Source organism: Argiope bruennichi, chromosome 4 (genome assembly GCF_947563725.1).
Source record: "Argiope bruennichi chromosome 4, qqArgBrue1.1, whole genome shotgun sequence".
In the NCBI taxonomy this organism is placed as follows: Eukaryota; Metazoa; Arthropoda; class Arachnida; order Araneae; family Araneidae; genus Argiope; species Argiope bruennichi.
In genome coordinates, this window is record NC_079154.1 from 45,232,880 (window position 1) to 45,260,069 (window position 27,190).

At 28.3% G+C, this 27,190-nt stretch overlaps 3 protein-coding genes across 5 annotated transcripts in view; 1 reads left to right on the forward strand and 2 right to left on the reverse strand.

Annotated features, from left to right (window-relative positions):
• The window catches only part of LOC129965979 (WD repeat-containing protein 44-like), a 34,783-nt gene extending 23,716 nt beyond the window's left edge, over positions 1-11,067 (reverse strand). For 2 of the 3 annotated variants that reach the window (XM_056080301.1, XM_056080299.1), the window contains exons 1-5: positions 10,839-11,067; positions 9,000-9,133; positions 8,109-8,151; positions 2,322-2,405; positions 226-708 (exon numbers count right to left, since the gene is read on the reverse strand). In XM_056080301.1, coding sequence (XP_055936276.1) covers positions 226-708; positions 2,322-2,405; positions 8,109-8,151; positions 9,000-9,067 — 678 coding nt within the window. In that variant the 5' untranslated portion in view covers positions 9,068-9,133; positions 10,839-11,067. Of the gene's footprint in view, positions 1-225; positions 709-2,321; positions 2,406-8,108; positions 8,152-8,999; positions 9,134-10,817 lie in introns of all 3 variants that reach the window. The other variant, XM_056080300.1, reaches the window with a different exon arrangement.
• Positions 11,068-11,877: 810 nt separating this feature from the next.
• Positions 11,878-27,190, forward strand: part of LOC129965376 (trans-1,2-dihydrobenzene-1,2-diol dehydrogenase-like) — a 70,658-nt gene continuing 55,345 nt past the window's right edge. The window contains exons 1-2 of the mRNA XM_056079210.1: positions 11,878-11,893; positions 22,941-23,015. The gene's annotated coding sequence lies outside the window, so the exon portion shown is untranslated. The remainder of the gene's footprint in view (positions 11,894-22,940; positions 23,016-27,190) is intronic.
• Positions 18,407-23,367, reverse strand: LOC129966236 (E3 ubiquitin-protein ligase makorin-2-like). The gene is made up of 2 exons (XM_056080651.1): positions 22,802-23,367; positions 18,407-18,561 (listed from the first exon to the last, which is right to left on the reverse strand). Exons 1-2 carry the CDS (start codon positions 23,365-23,367, stop codon positions 18,537-18,539), a joined length of 591 nt encoding a protein of 196 aa, XP_055936626.1. The 3' UTR covers positions 18,407-18,536.

Here is a 27,190-nt window from a genome sequence, read left to right on the forward strand (position 1 = left end):
AATTCATAACAAATCATTTTAAAGCTTCTTAAAAAAAGTAAGATAATTATTAACTTTTGAATGAATATACTACAATATAAAATAATGCAATCATGGTGAACATAATTTATAGACATTTATTTTTAACTTATGTTTGAGTCAGCAAATTTCTTCCATATTTATTGCTAAAATTCAAGGAATAATTATTAGTTATATCAAATAATACATGTGTAAGAATATACTTACTGAAACTGTTAAGTTGTTGGTGTCAGTTTTATTTTTATTTCTCTTTTTTCGTCTTGGAGGAGCAACTGGATGTTTGAATTCTCCTTTTGTGCTAGCTACAACATCTGGTTCTGTGCAATTAGATCGCTGCCGCAAAGAGGGTCCAGCACCATCTTGAAGGCTTCCACTTTCATTACAAGAATATTTAGAATCTGTTGAAACAGTATCTATATCTCTTGAACTTTGTTTATCTCGACCACCAAGAATGCTGCCAATTTTTCCTAAACTCATAACACTGCTGGTTTCGTTAGAATTTCTGTCAGAATGTTTATAGGCATAACCCCTACTACTAGATGGATAGATTCCTTCAACAGAAGAAGATTCTATGCTGCTTTGCTCTGAATGTATTTCCTGAACATCATCATCATCATGTAACATTTGTTTCCTTAGCTCTTCTACTTTTTTCCGTCGTTGTTCGTTGTCTCTTGCCTTACGTGCTGCTTCCTAAATAAAAAAGACAGAAATGGAAGGAATGGGCATTTGTAAATGTTTATTTGAAAACATAAATAATAATGTTTAGGATGGCAGGAAAGTTAATTTTTTTTCATCTAGCCTGAGGTAAGAATTAATCCTCCATTTCAATTTAAGAGGAAAAGTAGTAATAATAACAAAAATATGATTCAATCTATCATAAGATATTAGTTTACAAAGAAGTACACAAAAACTAAACTTTAAAACTAAAAGTTATTCCTATTTTACACCAATTCAAGTTTTGCCTTTACTCATCTCATTAACAGTTTAAAATTTTATTATCTTTAAAAAAATCCCAAATCATTCAATATACAATTCTATTAATACCAAAAGCTAATGTCCATCTATATCAGTCGATGATGTAAAAGATAGCATAAGCACATTAAAGGGGATGGGAATAGGATCCCAGAACAGTTTGTTTAAACTCCATTGGAACTTTATTTAAATTGTGTTATATTTAGATTTTTCAGCACTGATTTCTAAAGTTTAAATTACACACAAAATTTTTTTTATACCACCTTAAAATTCAAGAAATTATTTTTTAATGATTCCAACTGTTTTGATGCACAGTTTTTTTTATACACATTTTTAAGTAATTCTGTAACAAAAACATTTTATTTTTGCTTCAAATATTTTATTAGAATTTTTCTTCCATTATTAATGACCCTAAGGATTCAGCCCTTTTTTTTTATGGCATATTGAATAAATTTGTTTTTAAAGAAAAGTTTTAATTTTTTAATTCTTTTTTGGTAATTACCATTAGTATGTAATGTTAGAAGCAAGTAATGATGGAATTTGTTACAGTTCATTCATTTAAAAATATACTGTGCTTTCGCATAATATAAATACAATTATTTTTAGTCTCAATTTTTTTTTTAGAGTGCAAGGTGTTTTTTTTTTATCAAACCAGCAAAAAATTCTTCTAAGATATTAAGTGAATTACAAATCATATTTAATAAAACACATAACACATCAATGTAGAAGGATTCTGATTATTATTATAACAATTTTTATGAATATGTTCCAAGTCAGCAAGTAAATTATTGGATTAGTTAAAGCATAATTAGTTTGTTTTAAAATTAAAGTTAAGATAATAAAAACGATGATAAGGGTAATTAGATATGTTGAATAATATAAGGCTTCTAAAGACATGTGGCAATAAAGTTCAGATTGCAAATCAATTGCTCTTTCATTTTTCAGAGTAAAACATCACAAATTTGATATTTTCTACTGTAATTACTAAAACTTTTAAAGTGAAGATTTAATTAATTTATATATGCAAATTGTTTATTAAAATTGGAAGGCTAATCCATGCAACTTACTTCCAAGCAAGCATACAAGCTTTCATTTTTAAATTGTAATACCATTAAATACAATTTCAAATTTGAGCAATCTCGCAAATATGCGAAGGATTAATATTATATAGTGACAATACCCTCCAAAATTGCAATGAAATTTAAATAAGAAAGAAAGTAATAATTACAAAGTAATAATTTGTAATCGTCAATTATAAATTCAGCTAATTAATAAAATAAGAGTTACTAATTTTTTAAAATTAAAATCTTAATTTCACAAGACAATAATACCTTCAAGTCTTCATTAATAATCATGTCAGATATATTTATCATGGCATTATTAGTAACATGTTCGTCTTTAGAGGATTCTTCATCCTGAAAACAAATGCAAGACAATATCAACAAACTGAACAGCAAATTTGAATGTTACATAATTTTTGGAAGAAATAAAGAGAGTAATGTGATCTTATATATATCTCTACATTTAGACAACTTATGCAGACAGCATATTATTTTAACATTCAATAAGCAAATACAAGATGCAAGTTGTGTTTTACAAAATAAAAGTGTTAACGATAAGATAGTAATTTAAATTATGTATTACTAATAAAATAATAAAGTTTGCTCTTTGCCTTACATAAGTTTAAGAGCTGCGTGCTTAAAATAAACTATAAATAAATATTCTTATCTTTTTAATTGATGCTGTATTAAAGTAAAATGTAATATTTTATATCACAAAATTAATATATAGAAATATGAATCAAAATACTGAATTTAAAAAGAAAAAATTTGAAATAAAGGAAAATTATTCTGCATATCATTCTTGGTGCACAAGTTTCCTCTTAGAACATATTGTACCGAAAACAGACTTCTACTTTAGAAAGCATCTTAATCAAGAGGCGAAAGTGGGATTTTCCATTTTTATGTTCAATTTGAAGCAGTTAATTCACAATTAAATATTATAGCACCAGAACTGTAATGCATCACTGGATGGGATTACAGATCTCTGCCTCAAGCGAACATTCTAGCAATCCTGACACCGAAAACAGAGTAGTTCCGGAGTTTTTCTTCAGTCTGTGTGCGGTTCCCTTGCTGGCATGTGAGGAATCCATGTTTACTTCAAGAATGTAATTTTTATAGAAATTAGTTAATTAAAATTTCTTTTAAATTATTACTTGACTAATACCTATAAATTGGCACCCTGTATGCGGGGCCATGCAGCTTGCGAATTTCATGCCCACCTCAGTTTTGTTTTAATTAAAAAGACGGTCGTCTGTACCTTTACGGAAAGGATTCAACCTGAATCTTGAAATATTGATCAACCTGAACAATTTGAAAATATGCTGCGTTGCATGGAATATATAATACCAGATACATCCCATATCTCTGAGATAAGTTTATTAGTTTTTCGATAAGTTCATTAGTTTGTTTTCTGCATGATCGTGTACTTTCTTAACAGGAAATGAATTGATTGAATTGTGAATTTATGTTTTAATATTTTATAAGTTGATAAATTGTTATTTTAAGGAAAAATCTAATTCTGAATGAATCAAGTATTTTAAAATTTTGTACATCGTATGCAATGCAATTACTTTCGTTTTTTACATTAGTATGTTCATGTATTCTCTTAACAGGAAATGAATTAGTAGAGTTGTGAATTTATAGTTTGATTATTTTGTAAGTTCATATATTGTTATTTTAAGAAGAAAAAAAACTAATTTTGAATAAAGCAAATGTTTTTTAAAAAAATTGTATTTCATATGCGATGCAATTGCTTTCATTTCTAACATAGCAAGATGATGGATGTTCTGGTGTTGCCACTAGAAATTTTGTAACTTTCTGTTTACTTTGAGGATTAAACTGTTGCCACAATAAATATTGTAACTTTTCTGTTTACAAACATTGAAATTTTGAGATTCAGCTACACTTTAATGTGGTTTATGTTCATGAATCCCGGCAACTGTAATTATATTGTTAATATTAAGTTTAAATTTTATTAACAATTAATTGTATTTGAAAATAAATTTATAAAATGTTCTTCAGATAAATTATGATTACTGTATGCCTATGATGAATGATAATTTGTTATAATTGATGGTATTGAGTTATATTTAATGGATAATCTGAATGAATATGATTATTATGTAATTAAATTTATTTACTCTAAATAAGATTTATTTTATAAATTTTGAATAGCTAGTGAAATCTACTTGAATTGAATTTTGATTAGTATTTGAGTTTAGCCGTAGAAAATGTTTAATGGTTAATATAAAGTGAGCTGTTTAAGATATATTTAACTTTACCTACTCTGAAAACGTAAATGAAAGAAATTGTTGATATGTGTTTGGATAAAATTATGAGCACTACTAAATATTGTTGTTGACAATATTTTTAATTATGAGTAATTAAGTGAGTAAGATGATGACAATGTACTTAATTAGAATTTAGTTTAATTGATTTGTGCATGCCAATTTAATTACCAATTCTGTCATTGTATAAACTAGTAGTGAACATTTATTCAAGTCAAAAGGTTTATTTTCAGGTGTTAGCAATTTGAAATGTTTAATTGATAAATTTATTTGCAAAATTTAAAATATATGTAAGGAACTCTTAAAAAAACATTTTGAGAACATTTGTGAAAGACTCGAATATTAAACTGAACGGCAACATGGCTTTTCTAGCCAGAGCAACATGTGAAGACCTGATCACATTTGTTGCAGAGTTGGGCGAGACTCTGGGCAACAAAGAGATGAAGGTTACTTTGAAAGACGTCATTTTAAAATCTGTTAACTATGAGGAGGAATATGTTAAAGAACTTCTTCTCGCCATCGCAGAGGAGCAAAAGGCAAGGGTCGAAGAAGAAAAAGTAAGAGCAAGGGCCGAAACAGAAGAAAGGGAGAGATCGAAAAGACTCGAGTTGGAATTTGAGGAAAGGAAATGCAAGGATGAGATGGAGTTCGAGTTGCAGAAATTAAGATTGCAGCACAATACAAGAATATCACAAACAAATACAGGGTCAAGTTCAGAATTGTTGGTTTCTAGTGGGACCTACAAACCCTGATCCATCAAGTCGATCCTGTAAGAGACGAGACCGAACTAGATGCCTGTCAAGAACCCGATACCTCGCCTAACTACTTGTGTACAACTCAGATTAGTGAAGCTGTTCAACTATAGAATTGTTGTCTTAGAGAAGAGGAAGGAGAAAGCTTGATGAATCCCCAAATGTCCCGTTTGAACCAACTGTTGATGGAACACCAGGATACCTTTAATCCAAGGGGAGAATCAATGCCATACATTGAACATCGAATCAATACAAGAAATGCACCTCCAGTTGCAACAACACCTTATCGTATGTCACCTGCTCGACAAGAGATACTTAAAAAAGAACTCAAATCTCCCCTTGACTCTGGAATTATAGAAGAATCTGGAATATAGAACCAAAGAATGTGAAACAGCTTCAGTCTTTTCTTCAAACCTACAGTTGGTACCAACATTTTATTCCCAACTTTGCTGATGTCGCAAAACCTTAAAGTACTCTAACCAGAAAACGAGTTACCTGGACCTGGAGTTCGGAAGAGCAAAATAGTTTTGATGCCTTGAAGAAAAGTCTGATTTCACCACCAGTTTTAAAACAATTAAATGAGAAAAAACCGTTCATCCTCAGAACTGATGTGTCAGCCTATGCCTTAGGAGCTGTTTTGTGTCAAAACCAAGGTTCCAAAAAACACCCAATCGAATATGCCAGTCGTCTTTTTATACTGGCTGAAAGAAATTACTCAACCACAGAATGAGAAGTTCTAGCTATGGTCTGGACATTGGAGAAACTCCAAGGATACATTGAGGGTGCTGAAATCCGAGTTGTTTCCGACCATCAACCATTAAAATGGTTAGTCAGTCTGAAAACACCTAGAGGACGTCTTGCTTGATGGGCTCTACAAATACAGTCATTTAACTTCAAGTTTGAATACGTTCCTGGAAAAGCTAATGTGGAGGCACATATATTATCTCGAACGGCGTGTAACCATGGTGAGATAATTTGTGAGTGTTGTGCTGTTATGGTGGGCCTTTCCACCAGGTTGTTGAGTGACATACGAAAGGTACAACTTAAAGATGCAGATTTGTAGAAACCTTCCAGCAAAGCTCAAAAGACGAGAACTTCCTTGATTGGACGAGTCGAGGATATCTTATGTCCCAAGGAGTGCTGTACAGATAAGCAACCGGAATCTGACTCCGAGGAAGCTCAGTTGGTAGTCCCCAAACAAGAATGGAACGACATTTTGAAAGCACATCGGGATGCCCTGACTGCTGGTCACTATGGTGAAGAGGGGACATATCAACGGATTTCAAAAAGATATTACTGGTTGGGAATAAGATCCTTTATCTCAGACTACATCAAGAAATACCCTGAATGTAGTAAGTATAAAGCTGAAAATCAGAAACCCACTGGACTATTAAGGACCCCAGCTTATTCCCAATGATTTGAAACTTTAGCAATCGACCTTTTCGACCCTCTCCCAGAAACATCAGATGGGAAGAAGTGGATGTTCATCATCGAAGACACAGCCACAAAATGGGTAGAACTCTTTACCTTGAGGGATGCTACAGCGCAAGAATGTGCAATAACATTGCTAGAAGAGGTTATTTTGAGATACGGGCTACCAAGACATCTCATCTCTGATAATGGAACCCAGGAGTGTTGTCATGCAGTAAATCTGTAATTTACTGGACATTGATAAATGTCTGACTCCAGTATATTGTCCTCAAGCAAAGCTGGTCGAGAGAAAGAACCATGACTTAAAACTCAGAATTGCAATCCTAGTTGGGAACGGCACTAATATCAATGATATGATTTTCTATGAACTCTGCAAAATGCAGCTCAACAGAGTATTCTGCTGCTTTTCTTCAATTTGGAAGAGAGATATGCACAGTAGATGACGTCAAGCATGATCTGCGATCTGTTATACACAACGATAACTTCGTTGCTGAATAACACCATACTTGCGCAAATTTGCCAATCTACACCATGAGATAAAAGATCGTGCGGAGAAGAAGCAAGATCAATGCAAAGAATATGCGGACATGAAAAGCAGAAATGCTGTGTCTTATGCACCTGGAGACCGAGTATAGGTAACTACTCATCAGAAAAGCAATAAAGCAAATAAAAAATCTGGAAAGTTTACACCATGACATGATGGACCTTACATTGTAGCGACCCAATGTTCCTTAACTAGTTATGAAGTTGCAGACCCCAACAACCCAAATGTCTCACTTGGAACATACCATTCTTCAGCTTTGCGTCCATGCCTTGAGTCTCATGCCAACAGTAAACCTGTACATCCTCTGCATAGAAAAGGTTGCCCCAAAAAGAACTGAACTTTATAAACTCCTCTTTCTGGCTCCTTGTCGGGATGACAGCGAAGCCAGAGGGGGAGTCTGTAACACCAGAACTGTAATGCATCACCAGATGGGATGACAGATCTCTGCCTTAAGTTAACATTCTTGCAACCCTGACACCAGAAACAGAGTATTTCCGGAGTTTTTTTTCAGTCTGTGTGCAGTTCCCTTGCTGGCATGTGAGGAACCATATTTACTTCAAGAATGTAATTTTTATAGAATTAATTAAAATTTCTTTTAAATTCTTACTTGACTAATACTTATAATATATATTTTCCTATTTGTTTATGAATCAAGTATTCTTAAGATTTCAGATATATGATTAAGTTTTAAAATTCAGTTTTTCTAATTTGAACTATTTGAGTGTTCCAAGGGTTGATACTTTTTAAAGGAAATAATTGAACTAATTTAAAATAACAAGCATTATGCACCTTAAACATGAAGTTAAGAATACTACTCTTAGAAAAAACCTTTATGATAAATATTGCTTTAAAAAAATTTATTGGAATGTAAGATGAATTCAACATATAAATGTAATTAGAAACAATAACATTTTTTATTGTGTATTAAATAAATATTTTCTTCACAAAAAAATATAAATTATTATATTCCCTTCAAAGATAAACTAAAGAAAGTGTAAATGCAAACAAAAACTTAAGCTAAATACTTAAAAAAAATACAAACCAATTTATTAGTTTCTTCATTCTTTTCATCCTTCTTGACAGACCTGAATGAAAATCAAATATTTATTTAAAATTTAATGCAATTAAAAAAATTATTTAATTGTCAAATCATTTAAATGTAACACAAATTATAGATGAAAGACCGAAAAAACCCCACAGAAGAAGAAGATTATTTCATCTATACATTTCCTTAAACCTGCCTTTTTCTTTTTTAAGACCTCAACCCCAAAAAAGTTAAAAAATGTATTTTATCTTCTTTGAAAGTTCACTGTTTAGAGATGAATAATAGAGTAAATATATTAAGTTTCATTGGCAATTGTAATTGGAATTTGGCTACATATTAGATTGATTTATATATGAATATATATGAATTTAATTTATATATGAATTGCAATGTACAATAATTACAACACATGCTTTGAAATATTTTTCATAAAGCAATACAAAAAAAAAAAAAATCCTAATAGTGTGTTTTTTTTTATAAATATAAATCAATGTAAATATATATATTCTATTATACAACAGATTGATATTGGTTAAAGTCTGAAAGGAAAATTAAATATGTTTAGGAATAATTTTCATTAGTGAATTAAATGGTAATAAGTACTAGATTTCATAGGAGCAAGCAATTACGAAACTTTCATGTGCAAATGATGTAGTTAAAAAAAAACTCCTTCTGTATCATAAACAATTACAAAGGCAGGTTTTTTACATTTTCATTTGAGCTGGTTTGGTAATTAAGTCAAATTACAAGAAAATTAATATTGAATCCCATTTAAAAATCAATAATATTTTATTTTTACTCATTTAGGTCATAATTAAGAAAGCGACAAATTGAAAAATTAAAACAGTTTTGAAAAAACTATATTTCTTTTATTAATAAGATACATACTTAGTGGTTTTAACAGGAGTAACTTCTTCAGCATCAAAGAATACATCTGAATCACTTTCAGAAGACATGTTTAATATATTTACAATAGGGATAAGCTAAATAAAATTATAAATAAAATATCTTCTTTTACAAACCTACAAGAAGAAAATATCATTATTGTATATGTTTTCAAAAGAACATTTAAAAAAAATCAGCTATCAAATTTTATTCTAATAACAAGTAAAATATTACACAATTAAAAGTTTTTCTGCAGATGAAAGTACTAAATCTATATAAGTTATGACTTTGTTATTAATATGGATTAACTCAAATAATTACAAAAAATTAATATTAAAAGATGCATCAACCAGTGAATAGAATGATAAAGCAACTGTAATTTTGAAGATAATTTATAAAATAGCCTAATAAAAAGAAAAATTAACATGAAAATTATTTTAATTTCTTGAATGAAAATTTACAGCAGAGAACCTATGTACAATTATGACTTCATAAACAATATATTTTTCAAGTTATAAATTTGTTAGTATACTTTTCTTTACAAAAGTAACTGATCAACTGCTTTTTTTCTTTGGTGTAAAAATATCTTTTTTTTATTTGACATAGTTAGAGTATCTGTTAGTATCAAAATGTTTTTATAGATATATTTGCAAGTTTTTTTAAAACATTTTGTAATCCTAATTTTCATAAAATAAAGGACAATGAGTGCAAAAAATTATCTGTATTCTTGGAAGTCTATAAAATCATGAATCATTTTATAAACAACATTAAAATATGATATTGCATTTAAAAGTGTACTGTATAACTTTTAAAAAATTAATGTATGTAGCATACAAGCAAAAAAAAAAAAAAAAAAAAAATCTTGCAATTTCACATTGAAAGTTTGTTTGTTCTATTACATTAGCTATAATAATCAATTTATGTTCATTTCTTTAATACTCCACTAATTTCAAGTCCATTAAATTAACAATTTATTGCATAACAATCCAAAGTACTTATGAATAATAGTTGATGTAGATGTTATAGCAGATGGATAGTTAAAAACTGGTGTTAAATATTTTAAAACAAATCAAAGTTTTAAAAATATTGAATCAGTTGATTAATTTTATTCATTTATTAAACACCATATTAATTATTTAACAAAAAAACAGATAATTGATATTTTTACACATCACAATACCTAAAAGGTACAGTATATTACATATCAGTTGAAATTCTATGAATATATAATATCCATCAATATGCCAATAAAAAGTGGCATTAAATTATTAAAATTAAAAATTTAGAATTTTATAAACTAAAATCAATATAATGTCAAAATGCAGAATTCATAAATAATAACTCAAGTCTGACATTTTGTAAAATTCTCATAAATTATTTTAAGAAATTGATAGATTGAATAAATTTTTCCAATTAATTTTTTGTTCGGTTATTCTAATTGTTTTAAATTAAAAATATTCAGACAAAATTTTTAAGAAAAGCTATATAATATTATAACCTTTTCCTGATAGTAAATTTCATCTGCTGAAACATATCACCATTCAAATATCTCGCAATTAACTTTCCATTCTATTTAACTAAAAATATAATCAGGCACCGCTTGAAATGAGAACATAACATTTTTCAATTGCGATACAAATTTGGATTCAAATACAAAATTTAATTAAACATTAAAATGACAATTTCTTGAAAGGTACACCTTCCCTCAAGGAAGTTCCATTTGACAGATGTCAAAATTTTAGAAATTTCTTAAAATAGACTATCCCAAATTGTAGAATTAGAAATAAAAGAGTGAATACAACAAAAATTAGTAATTCTCACAACAATAAGCAGGCGACTCACGATATTTCGAAAGATTTGTACTTCATATATTCAGGAAGTATAACACACATCTCCATATGTTGTTAGTACAAAGAAAAGTTTCATTTTTGAACTATACAAGTCTAAAATAGAATGTACAATTTCATCGTTCAGTTTTTCATGATAATTACAGTATAAAAATATATAAAATTATATGTTTACAGTATTCTTCAAACACAAAACAAATCCAAAGGTCTTTTAATTTATCGATACACTGTTCTTCATTTCATGTCAAATCTGTTAAATCATTGAGTTACAAAAAATCTGATCATAATGGATATATCATCATAATATTATTTTCCAGTGTCTAGAAACTATATTAATTTCATTAAATAAAAATGCTTAATCCGATAATATATGCATCAAAACGTACTTTTTATACAAAAATAGTAGATTATAAGAAAGTTCTAGTGCGACATCTACTCACTTTGCATCTACAGAAAATAATATTCAAAATTATCAACTATATAATATTATTATTTCATAATAATATTATATAATAATAGTAGGAATATGCTGTTTTGATAGAAATATTAATCACATGATGGTAACAATATGAGAGTACAATATTCAGCCAGAAAAAAACGATAAATTTTGAAGCCTTTTTATTAAAAAGTTTAGATCCATATTCTCAACTTTAGTATCAGAGGTTTCAAAATTAATGATCTAATTTCTTCGAATACGCACAAAATATATAAATCTAATATACCATCACCGACATGGATTAAAAACTCTTGTTAATGTGGTGTAAAAGTTTGGAAATTTGAGTGCCACTTCTCATATCAGTCTAATCTTTCAACAACGATTCCACATAGTTGTTTTCAACTAATCTTCACGTAATCTGAGAACGGACTTAATCTATCAAATCAAATCAAATCAAATCAAACAAAACGTTTTTACTTCTATAAGCTAATGAATGATATAGCAATTCTCTAATTGCTACACATTCTTATTATAATAAACCATTGCTCATTAAAATCTTGCCGTTGATTTACAAATCTCATTTCTGGCTTCACCAATCAATGAAAAATAATAAGGTAAAATTTTTTCGTTTTTTCATACTTAAAATATACTCTTTTTTTTTTTTTTAATTTAGCTGTAATATCTCTTGAATATTTTGTATGTTTTTCTTATGTAATAAACATTTTATCATTTCACTTTGTCTAATTTAACAAAATTACTCACAATTGTACAAAAACATTTAATATTATGGTGTCGCTTCGGTTAGAGAATTGGTGCTTTTAACAAAAATGTGTGATCTACAAATAAAGAATTGTAGCGTCTTCAAATGTAATGACACTTGCATATCTATGTAACCTCACATTAACAAAAAGGATAAGTATTTGTTATATTAAAAAAGAATTATAATAGACAGTCAAAAAGTTGATGTAAAACAGTGTACAAAAGAGAGCATTATGAAAATTGTTGCTTTGGAAGTCGGAAGAGAAGCAAGTTCAATTACAATAAATATACTTTTATAATAGATACTGAAGATTAGGATGAAAGTATTATTCTTGATTAAGGTGATAAAAATAACTAATAGAGATGAATTTTAATTCGGCATTCCCCTCTTAATCACAAATTTTACTTCGTAGCAGGTTTTTAAAATTATAAGATGGATATGTAAAATGAGATTGTGATGATAGGTGATATGTACAAGGCAGGATTACCTAGAATTCTTATAACATTTTCTTTTATTTATTTCTATTTTTTAATATGTGTATAAACTGTGATAACACATCTGCATGCTCAAATATATTTGCATTTTTAGGAAGTAGTTAAGAAATACTAGAACAGTGTTTTAAACGTTTATTTCATTTCATCATTTAAAAGATTTATTTAAAAATATCCTTATATTTGACGTCTTTGGCGACCAGCCGGTTCACCGGAATTAATAATCTGTAAAATCAATTAAATATTTCATTCAAATTGGTCTTCATGGTTTTCACAATAAAAAATTGTTAAGCTTCAAATTTTAATAGTTATACATTTCGCCTTATTTATGAAACCTTATACAATTTAGTTCATTGTACTATACATTCCTCTAATTTTCTTTCACGTCCTCTAATTTGGAACGAAAATTATTAAATTCAATTAATATAAACGCTTTTTCTACTGGAATCAAATATGATTTTAAAAATATAAACAGAATTCTTTAGCATCGAAGTCTTATGTGTACTACAGAATATTATTTTAAAAATAATTTATCTAATATTTCAAAGGATTATTCAACAAAAATTTTTGTTACTCATCATAAAATTCAGTTTTACTTTCAAAAGGATTTATTGACTTAAACAATAACATTTTATTTTGTTTTAGTCAATAAATTTGCTTCTGAAAAATTATGAATTTTATATAGTCTTTTGGTCCTAAGGAATCATTTTCAGTAAAAATAATCTTGATACATACTTTTAAATAAATAAATAAATAAATTTTTTAAAAAAATTTCAATCTTCTGCGATAAAATATGACCTAGTTATGAAGTTTCGAATGCCTCTATTTTAGACAGTCAACAATTTTATTATTTTAGGCCAATCAGCCTTGGGGAAACTGCGGTTACTGATTGACTTATTTTTTTTTTTTTGAAACGGTCAATGGAGTGATCTGAAATCAACCGTTTTTATAAAATAATATTCAGATTTTCATAACTCACCTATTTATAGTCGCAAAAAAGTAGACCCTTTTTTTATTTAAAATGTTAATGTCTCAAGAATATTTTATTAAATACGATTCCCAAAGTCAAAATTCTGTATAGAAATTTATAATTTATCAGAACATCTGTAGGCTCAAACTACATAACATGTAATTATTTACTTCATTTAGACCTTTTTTCTTATTAGACAAATATGCGTATTACTAACGCTTTAGAAATTAATTGTTGGGCCTCGAATAGAGAAGATATCCTGTATATATATTATTTCTGTTTTAAATGTAGAACTACTAAATTAATAAGGCAGATATTTTACATCACAGACACCTCTTTGTTGCATTTGGTTTTCTAAAAAATATTATGTTTCATATTTTATTTCAAACCGCCATGTTCTAAAAATTGCATTTTTCTAGGTTAGTATTATTAAGAACAACCATTGACCGGTTAGTAACCGTAGTAACTTAGATCACGTTTACAACAATATGAGAGTAATCCCTAGAGAGGGAAATTTTAGGGCCCCTCTTCCCTATCTATTAGGGTATTCAATCAATCTAAATAAAAATTATGGCGGAATAAGTATGGAATAGGTAAATGTATGATTTAAAAGGGATAAAATGGTTCTACAATTATTATTTTCTTGGGCTTACAATAATTATCTTCATGTGCTAAATATTGATATTTACTGATTCTGTGCCGTAATGTGCTTGTGAAATATGTTATAAAATAAAACAATGAAAAGCAGAAAAAAATTTGATTATTTGAAGTGCAAAAGTTATACGCGAGAAATGAAGTGTATTTGGCGAAGTAACTCCTCTTCTATGTTTAGTTTAGTTATATAAACGTGTCGTTTTGAAGCAATACGATGGTTATAATGTGATAAATATTGTAATTTTAAGTCTCAGTGTGATGATACCTGAGCTAGCTTTCTTTCCTCTCCAAATTCCACAACATCGCCTTTATTCCACAACATCGACCTTTGAACCGCGTCGCCAGATTTAATATTTTTCATGTCTACAGTCATGATGGATCATTAGTAAAACCGAGTTTCGAATCTAGAGTTCCTGAACCCGAAGCTCTACAACAAGGCCATGGCAATGTCTTCGCTTTGATAAAACGTGTCCTTCATGTATTTTCATTTTAAGATAAATGGAAACCGTTTTTCCTAGATTTCTCAAAGGAATAATATAATCATTAATTAAATTAATATAACTAATTATTATATTCATATTTCATTTTTAGAACTCACTAAGATTTCAGTTTCTCAGGCGAAATAAGTTTTATTCATTTATTTGCTTTAAATTGTTAATATTTTTTTATGCATCCTTTGAATTATATCTGAAGCCCCATTATCTTTAAAAATGAAAAGAATTGCCTTTCTTTGTATAAACCACTGAATTATTTTTACTCGGTTATCTTTTTTAAATTTTAGTTTTATTCAGTGGTGAAATTATTGGCAGTAATTTGACATTAAAACTAGTGGAAGGGATCTCCCAGAAATTTTCTGACATACTCTCTAATAAAGGTGTTTATCTCCTTCCTCGCGCCCATACATAAGTCTGGATCCTGAGCTGACTTGCTTAGACTTCTTTTTTTTTAGACTCGCACAATAAAGTTGTGTGCTTCAGAAAATAGGCATACGTTTATTATTAACAGCATTTATAGTTACAATAATTATTAAAAAGCAGGTAAGTGTGCTATCTATGGCGATTAATCACTAGAATGAGGGAAAAAATGCCAGGAAACCAAATATGTATTTCGCGCGCCGTTGTTCTGAGCCATTGAAACCAAAATTTTACACAGTCCTTATAATCACAAGATCGATTTTCAAATTTCATTTATTTCAGTCATTGCGTTTTTGAACTGTCACACTTATATGCATGTAAGCTTAATTTTTTGATTAGAAGGCAGAAATGAAGACACTTTGGATTTTTTTAATTCTCTTTAATATCCATCCCGGGAAGGCAATTTTATTTACAAGTAGTGACGCGGACAAGGCACGTCCGCCACAGCGCGACACAAAAGCAGAAGTAAGGAAGGGCGAAACAAATGATCATTAGTCTTATATAACATAGGATTTCCGGCCACGTGGCGATTGAATACACGTGTTGACCTTTGACAAGGGCAACGGAGGGATCATTTTCACTTGACACGTGGAATTGATGGCGCAGTAATTTTTACACAACGTCATACGTGGAATGGAATCAAGAAACAAGAGAACACTTTAGAATGACCGCGCCATGGGCCAAATTAGGCAAAAAAAATTAAGAAATTACTTTTGATTAAATTAGATATTAAAATATCATTACATGCATGTGAAAGTAACAGACTGACAGATAGTCAATCCTTTGATGGGGTTCGAAATTGGATAAGGATGTATACTTTAGATGCTAAATTTGTGAACCGAATTTCATTTATTTAAGTTATTACTTTTTAGAATTATCGCGCTTTTATATGCATGCAAAAGTACAAGTTGACAAATGATCAACTTCAAGATAGATTTAGTTCCAAATTTGACACAAATCTACACTTTAGAATGATAAAACTGTGGAATTTTTATTCGTTGAGTTCTTTTTATATTGTAGTTATCATGTTAACTTGTATTCGGACAACCGAACAGACAGAATTTTTCGTTCATAACTCGATGAAAATTTACAAATTTGTTGTAAAAAACCCTATATCGAATTTCATCTGTCTAGCTCAACGCATTTTTGAGTTATCGTATTCACAGAAAATTTCAAATATTGGTTTTTCGCACTCAGAGAGGTCAGAAATCTAAAAATTTATTAAAATCTCGAGTTAGAATTTTGACAGTCATAATACTTTCTCGTTGTACACGGGATAGTAGAAAAATAAATAAATCTAATGAAGTTTCAACTGTCGTTGCAGACATTATTATAAGCCTAGAAATGTTTTTCATTTATTATAAACTTTGAGATTATGCTATTAAAAATATAATAATGAGTTGCATTATGGTTTACTTGCCCGTGTCAAAATAAATCGAAGTAACTTAAAAAGGGTTTAAAACTTTATATACATATATGAAATATTGTATAAACAACTATTTATTATTATAAATGCAAAACTAATTTATTTCCAATAGATAACCCAGATTAAAGCAAATTGCTTTTTAAAAATAACTCTTAGTAATCTATTTTATCAATTGCTAAATACATCTAATGGTATATTTGAAGCCATCCATCTATACATCTAACATGTTTGAGTAAAATTATTGCCAAGAATGCAATTTTTATTCTATAAGTAATAATCACATCTCTCGTCAAGACTAAGACCGTAAAATGTAATCCAGTCAATAAAGAAAAAATATTATTTGTAAACTGTTGTTACTTTTCGATAAATCTCAACATGGTTCTTGAAGGCAGCACATTTATTAGACATAGAAAACGAAAAGAAAAGAACACAGGTATTGACAATTACGCACACAGCATCATGTTAAGCAGTTCGCTGGAGGAATGGCGCCAGAACGAAGCAGAAGCGTGATCACACAGATATTCCTACGCGAGAAAAATAGCTCGCTCGCTTAATCCCAACATAAACAATAAAGTAAAAAAGCATGTATTATAAGGAATAGCTAATCTTACTGGATTTTATTGCGTTTGCAGTTTCCCCTTTCATGTTAAAAAGTGAACAATCTGTCAAAGCTGATTTTATAAAACAAGGATTCAATGGCGTAGTGAGAGTAAGTGGTGCCACGATTATTATGATATTCTCCGTTCTCATTCAACATAAGTGGTAATATGAGGTGTAAACGACGCACGTTTTTTTTTTTGTCCTCTCGTGTTAATTGGCTTTAGAAAGCCAGCCGGATAGATTTTGTTCAGAAGTTGAGGAAAATTTGTAAATTAGTTGTAAAAACGATATACGAAATTTCACTTGTCTAGCCCGAAGTATTTTTTAACCCTGGACAATCGAATGTCTTCTCTCAGCCGCCATTCAAAGCAGTGCATCATTTTTACATTTTATTTATTTTTTTAAATTTATTTGTTAAAAATACCTACAGAATTTTAAAATGATGTAGATTCATTTTTCAGGTAAATTCAACTTAAAGCAGTTGCATATATTTAGTTTTTGGTGTAATAAACAAGTTCATGTATTAAGGGAATAATTATGCATCGAATTATCTTTCCGACTGCAAAGGGTTAATTATAATGTTCACAGACAGGCATAATGTCAAAAATGTGTTTTGGGGACTCGGTGATGTCTGAAACGTGGAGATTCGTCTAAATCTTGAGAGCAAATTTTGACAGTTACATTGCTGCCTCTATACTAGCTATGAGCAAATATAACAGATGCGGCACTATTTTGGCATTTGTTATACTGTCATTAGTTTATTATGAAAAGAGTCCAGAGAAAATTTGGACCCAGAACCGAATTTAGGAAATTTTCGGTAATAACAATATATATTATGAGGCACTACCTTTCTTTATTAATTTTTTGCATTTCAACATATTTTAAACTTTATTATTTATTTTTAGATATTTTTTTTAATTTTATTTATTATGACCCATAACTGAATGGCATATATAAGGTACCCTGTATTATTTAACCATATGTTAAATAAATGTGTATGTTAAATAAAGAATGAAATGTAAACGACTCGGGCCTGTTTAATATACTTGACAAATTGCCTATATTATTCTTATATTTTACATTTCTAGAGTTTTGAACTTTTTATTAATTTGTTTGATGAATAAGCTAGTGACATTAAAAAAAAAGCCAACAGCCCTAAACAGTTATCTACTATGCTTAATTGGAAATCCACCACTGTTCGGAATATCAGGAACTTGAATGATAACGATGAATGAAACAATTAAAAAGTAAAAAGAAGAAAACAAATGTTCTTTTTTTTTACATATTTATTAATTTTTGAAAAACACACTTTTTTATGCAAATGATAATTGAGAATGATAATTCCCGTTTGCTGTTTAAGGTAAAAAACGTTGACCTTCTATTCGCATTTTTGTTGAATATCAAGATAGGATGCGTACATATATTATAGCTTTCTGCACAGCTCAACCATCCGCCTTCTCAGGGATTCTAAAATGATAAAAATCATAATCAAAGAGAAGCATCAATCAGAAAAGTAATAATCAGAAGAATCATAATCAATTATATTTAAAATATTATTACGATTAATGAATTTAGAAACGAAAACAACTTCATTTCATTTATTAGATAACTTTTGTCTTTATTGATCATACTTTCCACCCGGGATATCGACTCAATAGTTTATTAAACTATTTAAATAGACTGCACAGTTATTAAAACTTTTTATATTCTTTTTACTAAAACATACGGCATAATCTATATAGTGAAACAGAAATTTAAACAAATATGGTTCTAAGCAAAAATATTAAAAAAAAAAAAAAAAAATAGCATCAGTTTTTTTCAAAATTTTAAAACAAACACACCAAAATAATAATAATGAAAAAGAGCAAAAATGTGTGTATATGATGTAAATTAAAGTGCAAACGAAAATTTACCATAGAGTTAATGCCTCTCATACTTTTGCTTTCTTGTATATGAATTATTAAGTATTCATAAAAAAATTCGCACTCGAAATTTTAAGATATGGTTCTGATGGATAAGGCTCGAATTTTTAAGATATGCCTTCATCACTGAACTAGAGTTTTTCTGTGAACAGAACTTAACAAGAAATAACTTATTTTCATCGCAACTCTAAAATCCTGATTTCGAACGGAAAAATTTGTTTCCAATATGGCGGACAGCGTACATTAGTGAATAAACTAGTTCAGTGCAAATTCTACCGAATTTTCATGTGATCTTTATAAAAAAAAGTACGAAAAAAATTTTAATTTTCGGAAAATCAATTTCTAATATCACGATATATATATTTTTGTAAAGCTGGGACATTTTTTGAATAAATAAATGATAATAAATTCTATACTAACATCAGAACTACCGATGTTAAATATATACCTATTTTTGTCACACCCGTCAAATTGGCGGGTTTTTGATCATCATGGCTTTTATTGTAACTTTTCGCTTAGTTTGTGTAAATAAAAGAATATAATTTAACAATAACAACATTTAATATAAAAATTCATTAATTAATAATAAAAAAAACCCAAGAAAAACAGTTTGATAATGATTGTATCCTGATTACATTTATCAGTTAGAACTTTTAGGCTCTAAAATGAATCATAATCGGATAAAATAGATCCCAATATAACGGCTGCCGAACACTTTTGATCAATCAATATAATTTCATACGAAAAATGTAATTCAAATTTTTCCAGAAAATGTCCGAAAGCGATGTATAAATGAATGTAAATACATATTGATGTCCATCATTGCATAAATGATTCATAAAATATTATAAACTTTGAAATTGCTAAAGCCGTTATTTTAACCCGCTGTATTGTAAATAGGTGCAAGTCGTACTGATTATGGAAATTAAAATGGCAGAGTGGAAATTGAATAGGAATATGTAATTGTTCTTATATTTCATTAAAAGTCGTCATAAAGTTCTACAATATATAAATTTTATCAAAATTTTTAAGTGTAAAATTTGAAAACCGTCAAAATGACGGTTTTAGTAGTTCTGTATTAAGGAAAAAGTATAAATATATATAAAAATATTATATACAATGAATTTTCAATCCAACTTCCGTGTCGGATGATTCAATACTGAGTGAGCTCATAGCATCTTAATCTTTTTCTGCAACTTTAAAGACTAAAATTCTTTCTCTATTGTGTGACACATTGGATATTTGCCAGGCATGCCAAGGTCTTTGAGCATAGGTTTTCTCAGCGTTTATAAAGTAGTTTAAAATGAGGCCGGAGTTTTTTTAGAATTATTCAATAGAAAAAGATTTTTTAACATTTAGATCAAAATAAAGCGGTTAGAATTTTTGAATTTCAATCCAAGAAGCTGGTTAAGAAAGTGTATTTAAGCATTATTCAATGAATAAAATTCAGGAGGAAAAACTTATTAATTATACTAAAAATTCGATTATGAAATCTTATATTTAAAAAAAAGAAAAAGAAGCACAAATATATTTTGTTACAAGTTTAAGTTTTTTTTTAACGTGATAATGTTTATAGTTGACATTCTATTTATATATTGCAATAAACATGAATTAAAATATTATAAATTAAAATTGATGCAATTATGAGCTGTAAAAAAGTAAAACTACAGCTGCTGAATTTGGCACGTTTATTCTTATTACTTCTTGGGTGGTAGAGCTTGGTAAAAAAAGAATTTAAAATTTTAATCAAAAATTTCATTTTTACACCACTTTATAATTTTAAAATTAATATTTATGTGATATCAATTTTATTTCCATACTTTTTTTCTCAAATTTTACAAAAATTTTAAATATATTTAACAGTAATGCTTTTCACTGTTTTTGTAATAGCTACAATATTAAATAAATTTTTTTAATATTGTATTGAATTTGTGCATACATTATCATTGCTATAATTGAGAGAAAATTAAAAAAAATAAGATAAAGACCGATGAATGATGCCTAAATCATTATCATGCTAACATGACCTTGCACATGTTAGCATGATAATGATTCGAAATGATAAGAGATTCGAATCACCTTTATTCACTGACATTGCATATATGAGAATGATCATTTTAGATGCAGTAACGATAAGAAATTCCTAAAAAAAACACAGAGGTATTTAAAAAATAAAACTAGTAAATCCTTTTTAATAAAAATTATTTACTTTTAAATAAAAAAGCGAGACAATACTGGAAGTTGAATTCATATTCGAGACGCATTTTTAATCTGGCAAGAGGATTAAAAAATCTAAATTGTCAAGACTAATCAAAAGACATCTGATCATTTTAGGAGATTAAACTCCATTTTTTCCTCACTGACCAAATTATGATGACCATATTTTCCGAATAGTAAATGTTGAAAATAATAATTCACATTTTATTTTACTTTATTACTAAAACTATAAAACAGGATACAGAATTTTCACCAACTTCTGAAACAATAGGAAACAAGTCAAATATCAGCTTAAGAATACATCGTAGGTTAACATTTTTGGCCATTTATCGCCTTTTAAAAAAATTACGGTTTGGCATTGTACCATATCATTCTTTAAGTAATTATTTTAATGTAAACCATAAAACTATTTGTTAAAAATTATACGTGCGCAGAGAATATTTTACTGAATATGAATCCTTAGAATCAAAAGACTGTATAAAATTTAGACTTCATAACTTTTTTCAGGAATACATTTACTGGATGAAACAAAATTATTACTACTTGCATCATTTAAATCCATTTGAAAACAAAAGTAAAAACTGAATTTTAGATGAATCGGAGAAATTTTTATTGAAAAAGTTTTGGAGATATTGCATAAATTATAAAAAAAAAAAAATTCTATAGTGCAGATGAGACTTTAATGCCAAACGATTCTATTTTCTGTGCTCACATTTAAAAATAAAAATTTGGCTTCTGCAATATATAAATTAAGTTTAATCACTTCCACTTCAATTTAAATTTTACAGGAACGGTGAGAAAATTAGACAGATACATAATACAATGAACAGAAAAGCGCAAGGCTTCTATAACATTATATAACTATCAAAATTTGAAGCTTAAATATTTTGTCGCAGAAGTTACTAAGAAACCAAGTTATATAAAATGCTTGGTTGGAAATTTAAGTGAATATTAATCCCGGTGAACCAGCAAATAACAAAAAAAAAAAAAAAAAAAAATGGCTAGTTTACTAATAAATTTCTAAACATACGGAGACATTTAATTCAAATTCGGTATTTCCTAGCTAACACATGAATTTTGGTCACTTCATACAACAATATGTATAGCACAAGATAAATAATGAATGTAATTTATACTACTTTATTTCATAAGCATTTTATTATTATGCAAAACTTATTTAATAATTTAATTAGTTTTATGTATGAGTTCAATAATATTTTACAGCAATAAAGGATAAAGGATTACAAAAGCTATTCGTGAAACTGTATTTGCCCGTTTAACTTTATACACAACATAGAAATAAAATATTTGTTTATTTAAATATTGCAGTAAAAGTATTTAATAATACAGACAGCAATTAAAATTCATAGTATGTCTCCATTTCCCACAGACTAAACGAATTAACGCATTAAAAAGAATTATAAATTTTACACGTACCTTATTAATACGAAAACAAATATTTTATCGCTTATGCAAATAATTAATGGAATATTGAAGCAATTGAGTAACTAAGAAATAAAAATTGACGAATGTAAATGAAACCAAAGAAAGAGCGAAAATAACCATACTTCTCTTTTCGCTGTTCAGACAAAACATGACCAGCACACTTTGAGTACAAACATTGACCTTGACCATGCTTAAACCAAGGGCATGAAATATCCTTCGTTTCTTCTTTGAAGAGATTTAAATAACGAGTCTTTTTATTAGGATCATCAAACCAGATGTTACTTGACATGATATAGAGGGATTCCACTTTGCATACAGGACAAGCAGTTGGGATTGGTGAGTGTTCTTTGCTGTTGTTTCCATCCTTTTTTGAAATAATTGTATTTTGCAGGCCCGCTCGATGTTTCCTAATGCATGTTAGACAAAACACATGAGGACAGTTTTCCAGTAAACCAAAGCGTCGTTCATCGTATTGCATTTTTTCAAGAACAAGCTTTTTACATATTTCGCATTTCAATGGATTTTCCTTATTCCCTAGCAATTTGGGAAATACTCCACTCCTACGAGCATAAACAGCACTGATCTTCTGTTTCAGAAAAAGAGAATTAACATAATACTCAATTAAATCAAAGCCAGAATAGAACATTTTTCGTTTGGGGTATTTTTTAGAAGTTTTGAGATCATTCATTTCTTATTCTCAATATAGACGTAAATAAACAATTTGAAGACATCAAATTATATAGCAAAGAATATGTTTTTCCTAATAAGCAGAACACAGCTGCGAATCTAACGAACATAATAGTTGTTTTTTTTAATAAGGAAAATAATATTCCAGGAACAAAAAAAAAAGTTAGAGATTTTTTTTTTATTATACGAATGAGTGAGAGGCAGCATTTTCGAATTCTACCCCCGAAGATTTACTTTCTAGATTTTTTTAGAATTTGTTTTTCTATTCTAGGAATACGTTGTTATTTAAATAAAAGATTTACGCTGAAATATGATTGATATTGATTCGGAATTGAGTTTAACTTAGTAAACATGTTTTTTTTTTTAATCCAGTTTGATGCAATATCAGATAAAATACTTTTTCTTCTATTACTCAGATTACATTAATTTTAGATCGGATTTTTGTTCATTAAGAATCAAAATATATTGGAACTAAACAGTTAAAGCTATATGAAAATTTTTTTTTCAAAAGCAAAATAAATTAAGTATTTCAAAACATTCACGCGAAATAAATAGGGATTTAGAATTTAAGATAAAAAAAAAACTATATGAATTATTTTAATTACCTATTCACTGATAAATTTTTAATTTTAACATAAATTATCCCATTCATTTTCAAATAATAACTTCTTCAGGTTGCAAATAAACAGATGTTTTGCATTTGTGTATGTAACATTTACATTCCAATGTTATTCGGCAAGCGAATTCCCGCAATAATACAAACGCTGATTCTAGCTAAAAATAAAAATCACTCTGCAAACACTGGAAATAGGTGATTGATGAAAATGATCTTACTCAAAATTTATTCCTTTCAATGGTATTTTTTTTAATCTTTTGACTTAAAGATATTGCTGATTTAATAACATCGCTCTTTTCACTTATTTTTTAATCTTTTTTTAAGTCTAATAAACTTTCTGAATTTCTCTGCTTTTGAAATTATTTATTGATCCGAGTTTCTTTCGTTGGAGCTTTTTGCTCCGTTTCATTTGGCTCCTTTCATTATTAGAAAGGAAAAGTGAGCTGCATTTTTTTTTTCCTTCTGTGAACAAGACTTCAATGCAGAAATTTGAAGTAGCATTGCGATGTACGTTGAATAAATTTTGAGATAATCTCGGTCTACTTTATTCTAGTCTAAATTCTTTGTGTAATTATTTTACATAAATCGGTTGAAAATAATTTTTTCCCACTTTGGAATAGAATCAATGAGGTAAGTGTTATTTAATATCATAGATTTGTACATTTGGATAATATTTGCCCGAAAATATTGCATGGAATTACTTTTCTATTTTTGCGTTATGTTCACTGAACTCCAGAAAAGAAAGCGAGCAAATTTTCTAAAAATTCTAAATATATTCATGTAAACATATTTAAACTGTGCGTGGCCGAAAAGATGGAACTTTTGGAATTGTAACTTCGATTTATTTCACCACGGGAATCAAAATTTATATTATAAGTGGCGACGATAAATGGACGTCTGTTTACATCACGATCTAAGAGCAAAGTGTCAGAATTTTTTCCCTTCACTGCTTTTATTGTGATATTCTGATAGGGATTTCTTTTCCACGTGTCGATTGAGGCAAGGGAATATTAGGCGTCTTTGAAAGGTATTTGCAAGTGTTAGGGATTTATAACCCTTTGCTCGGAGCGGGAGAAAATGCTTATGTCATCAGTTTTCAAGTGCGCGTGTTAAAAATAATCAAATAGAAAATGAGAACTGGATAAGGAAATAAGAGAATATTTTAGAATGGAATTAATATAGGCTAAATTAGAAAATCAATTAAATTATAAATTAGACTTTTAAAATATCATTACATTCATATATACAAATTTAGCATTATATTATTGAATAGATTGTAAAATAATAATTTATTATTCAGGATAAAGAGACATGCACAATGTTTCGTTTTGATTTTTTTTCTTCTTGGAAATGCCTTTTATATTAAATTGTTGAATTATTTTCCTGGATTTAATTGGATTAGTTTGATACTTCTAGTGAGAATAAAGTTTTACGAAATATATTTCTTTTAATTTCTACTCAAGAGCATAAGTCATCACATTTGGAAGATAATATACTGCATTTTTAAAAAGAAGTAGACGTAGGCTTTAAATTTTGTTGAGAACAAAGTTACGACAATGTATCAAACATGGACAAGCAATAATCAGAGTTCATGTTCAAATGAAAGAATATAGCCCTAATGCGAATTTTATTCTCTTTTCTGCTCATTCTTTAAGTTTAGTTGGCAATTTTGCAACATATTGCTGATTTTGCTGTATTACAGCAGTCCAATAATTTATATTTGTACAAAAATTATTTGTACCTTTGCATCGCATTCATCGCTGATTTATATTAATTAAAAATATCAAGAATATAGAAAATTCACTAATTTTTAAGAAATTATCTGAAACAAAATGGTCGGGAGGGCTGATGCAGTGTTTCCTTTAAAAGTTCGTTTCTACAAAATAATAGAAGCTTTATCAGAAAAAAAAAAAAAACAGCAGTATCAGAAAATTAACCTATTGCAGCTGAAGCTGTGAATTTACATTAGAAAATATTTAAATATAAAATTGTGCTTATGACAGTAATTTAGAATACCATTTTCGCTGAAATTAACTGTAAAAAATAAATTATTACAATCAGTTAAAAATATACTTTTTTAAAGAAGTTTCTTATTAAAATAAGTAAAAATAAATTTTCAAATGTTGAAATACAATCCAATTCCACAGAAACATTAACTTTCAAGGATAATATTCATCTCAGGCATGCACGAAAAAAGAATATTTATTGAAAATTCGTTTTTTCCTCATGAAAAGTTCATTTATAATTCTGTTAATGTTATTTGTGACAATTTAATTGCAGAGCTTTCTAGAAGAAATAAAAATTCTGAACATAATCTAGAAATATTCAAAATATTTTTTGATTTTAATATATCTAAAGAAGAAAAGAACACTTGTCTTGAAAAATTAAATTCTGTCGACTACAACGACTACTTTGGCGAGATCGACTACTTTGACTAGATCGACTACAAAGACTACTTTGGCGAGAAATTAGAACAGTTCTTATAGTTAGAATCACTTGTGAAAGTTGATAGAGAATTATTTAATAGCCTAATTTAAATGTTTAAAATCTAGAAAGTGTTATCATCATTTCTAATAATTTTGAAAATATTGTTGATTTGCCATACAACGAACTAATCAACAGAAAGATTCTGCCATGAAAAGAATAAAATATTATTGCTGAAGTTCAGTATCAGAAGACACATCAAATTGCGTGACTTTTCTGTACATGGGGCAAAAACACTCAAACAGCATAAACATAGCTAAAATAACTGAATAAAGTATTTTTTAAGAGAAAAATCCAGAAAAAAATATTTTTACTTCTTATATTTTTATAATTAGCTTATAAATTCTTCTAATAATTTTTCTTTGAAGTATTATGCATTAGTTTTGTATAATTTTAAAAGTTATTGTTTAGCATCACTTTCAGCACATTGTTTCAAAAACTGAAAAGCTATTTTTGTTTTAATTATAACTAATAAATTATTTTAATTATTGTACCTTTGTTAGAATATTATGATATTAGTTGTAATGATAAAACTTTGAAATGAAGCTTTAGTGAAAGCTATTCTTAGATAATAGAATTCAATTTCATTTATAATGCTTTATTCGAAGGGTTATTTGGAACAAATTTTAAAGGCAAATTTTAGATATCTGATAATGTATTATTTTTTCATGATTAGTTGAACAAAGAAAACTAGTTTCACTTTCTTTTTCGGCAATAATATGAG

Bases quoted from the DNA above. Each gene is read 5' to 3' on its own strand.
- LOC129966236 (XM_056080651.1), bottom strand. From the start codon at position 23,367: ATGAATGATCTCAAAACTTCTAAAAAATACCCCAAACGAAAAATGTTC. The intron at 18,562-22,801 runs GTATGGTTATTT...TTATCATTTTAG, and splicing joins TCTGAACAGCGAAAAGAGAA to AATCCCTGAGAAGGCGGATG.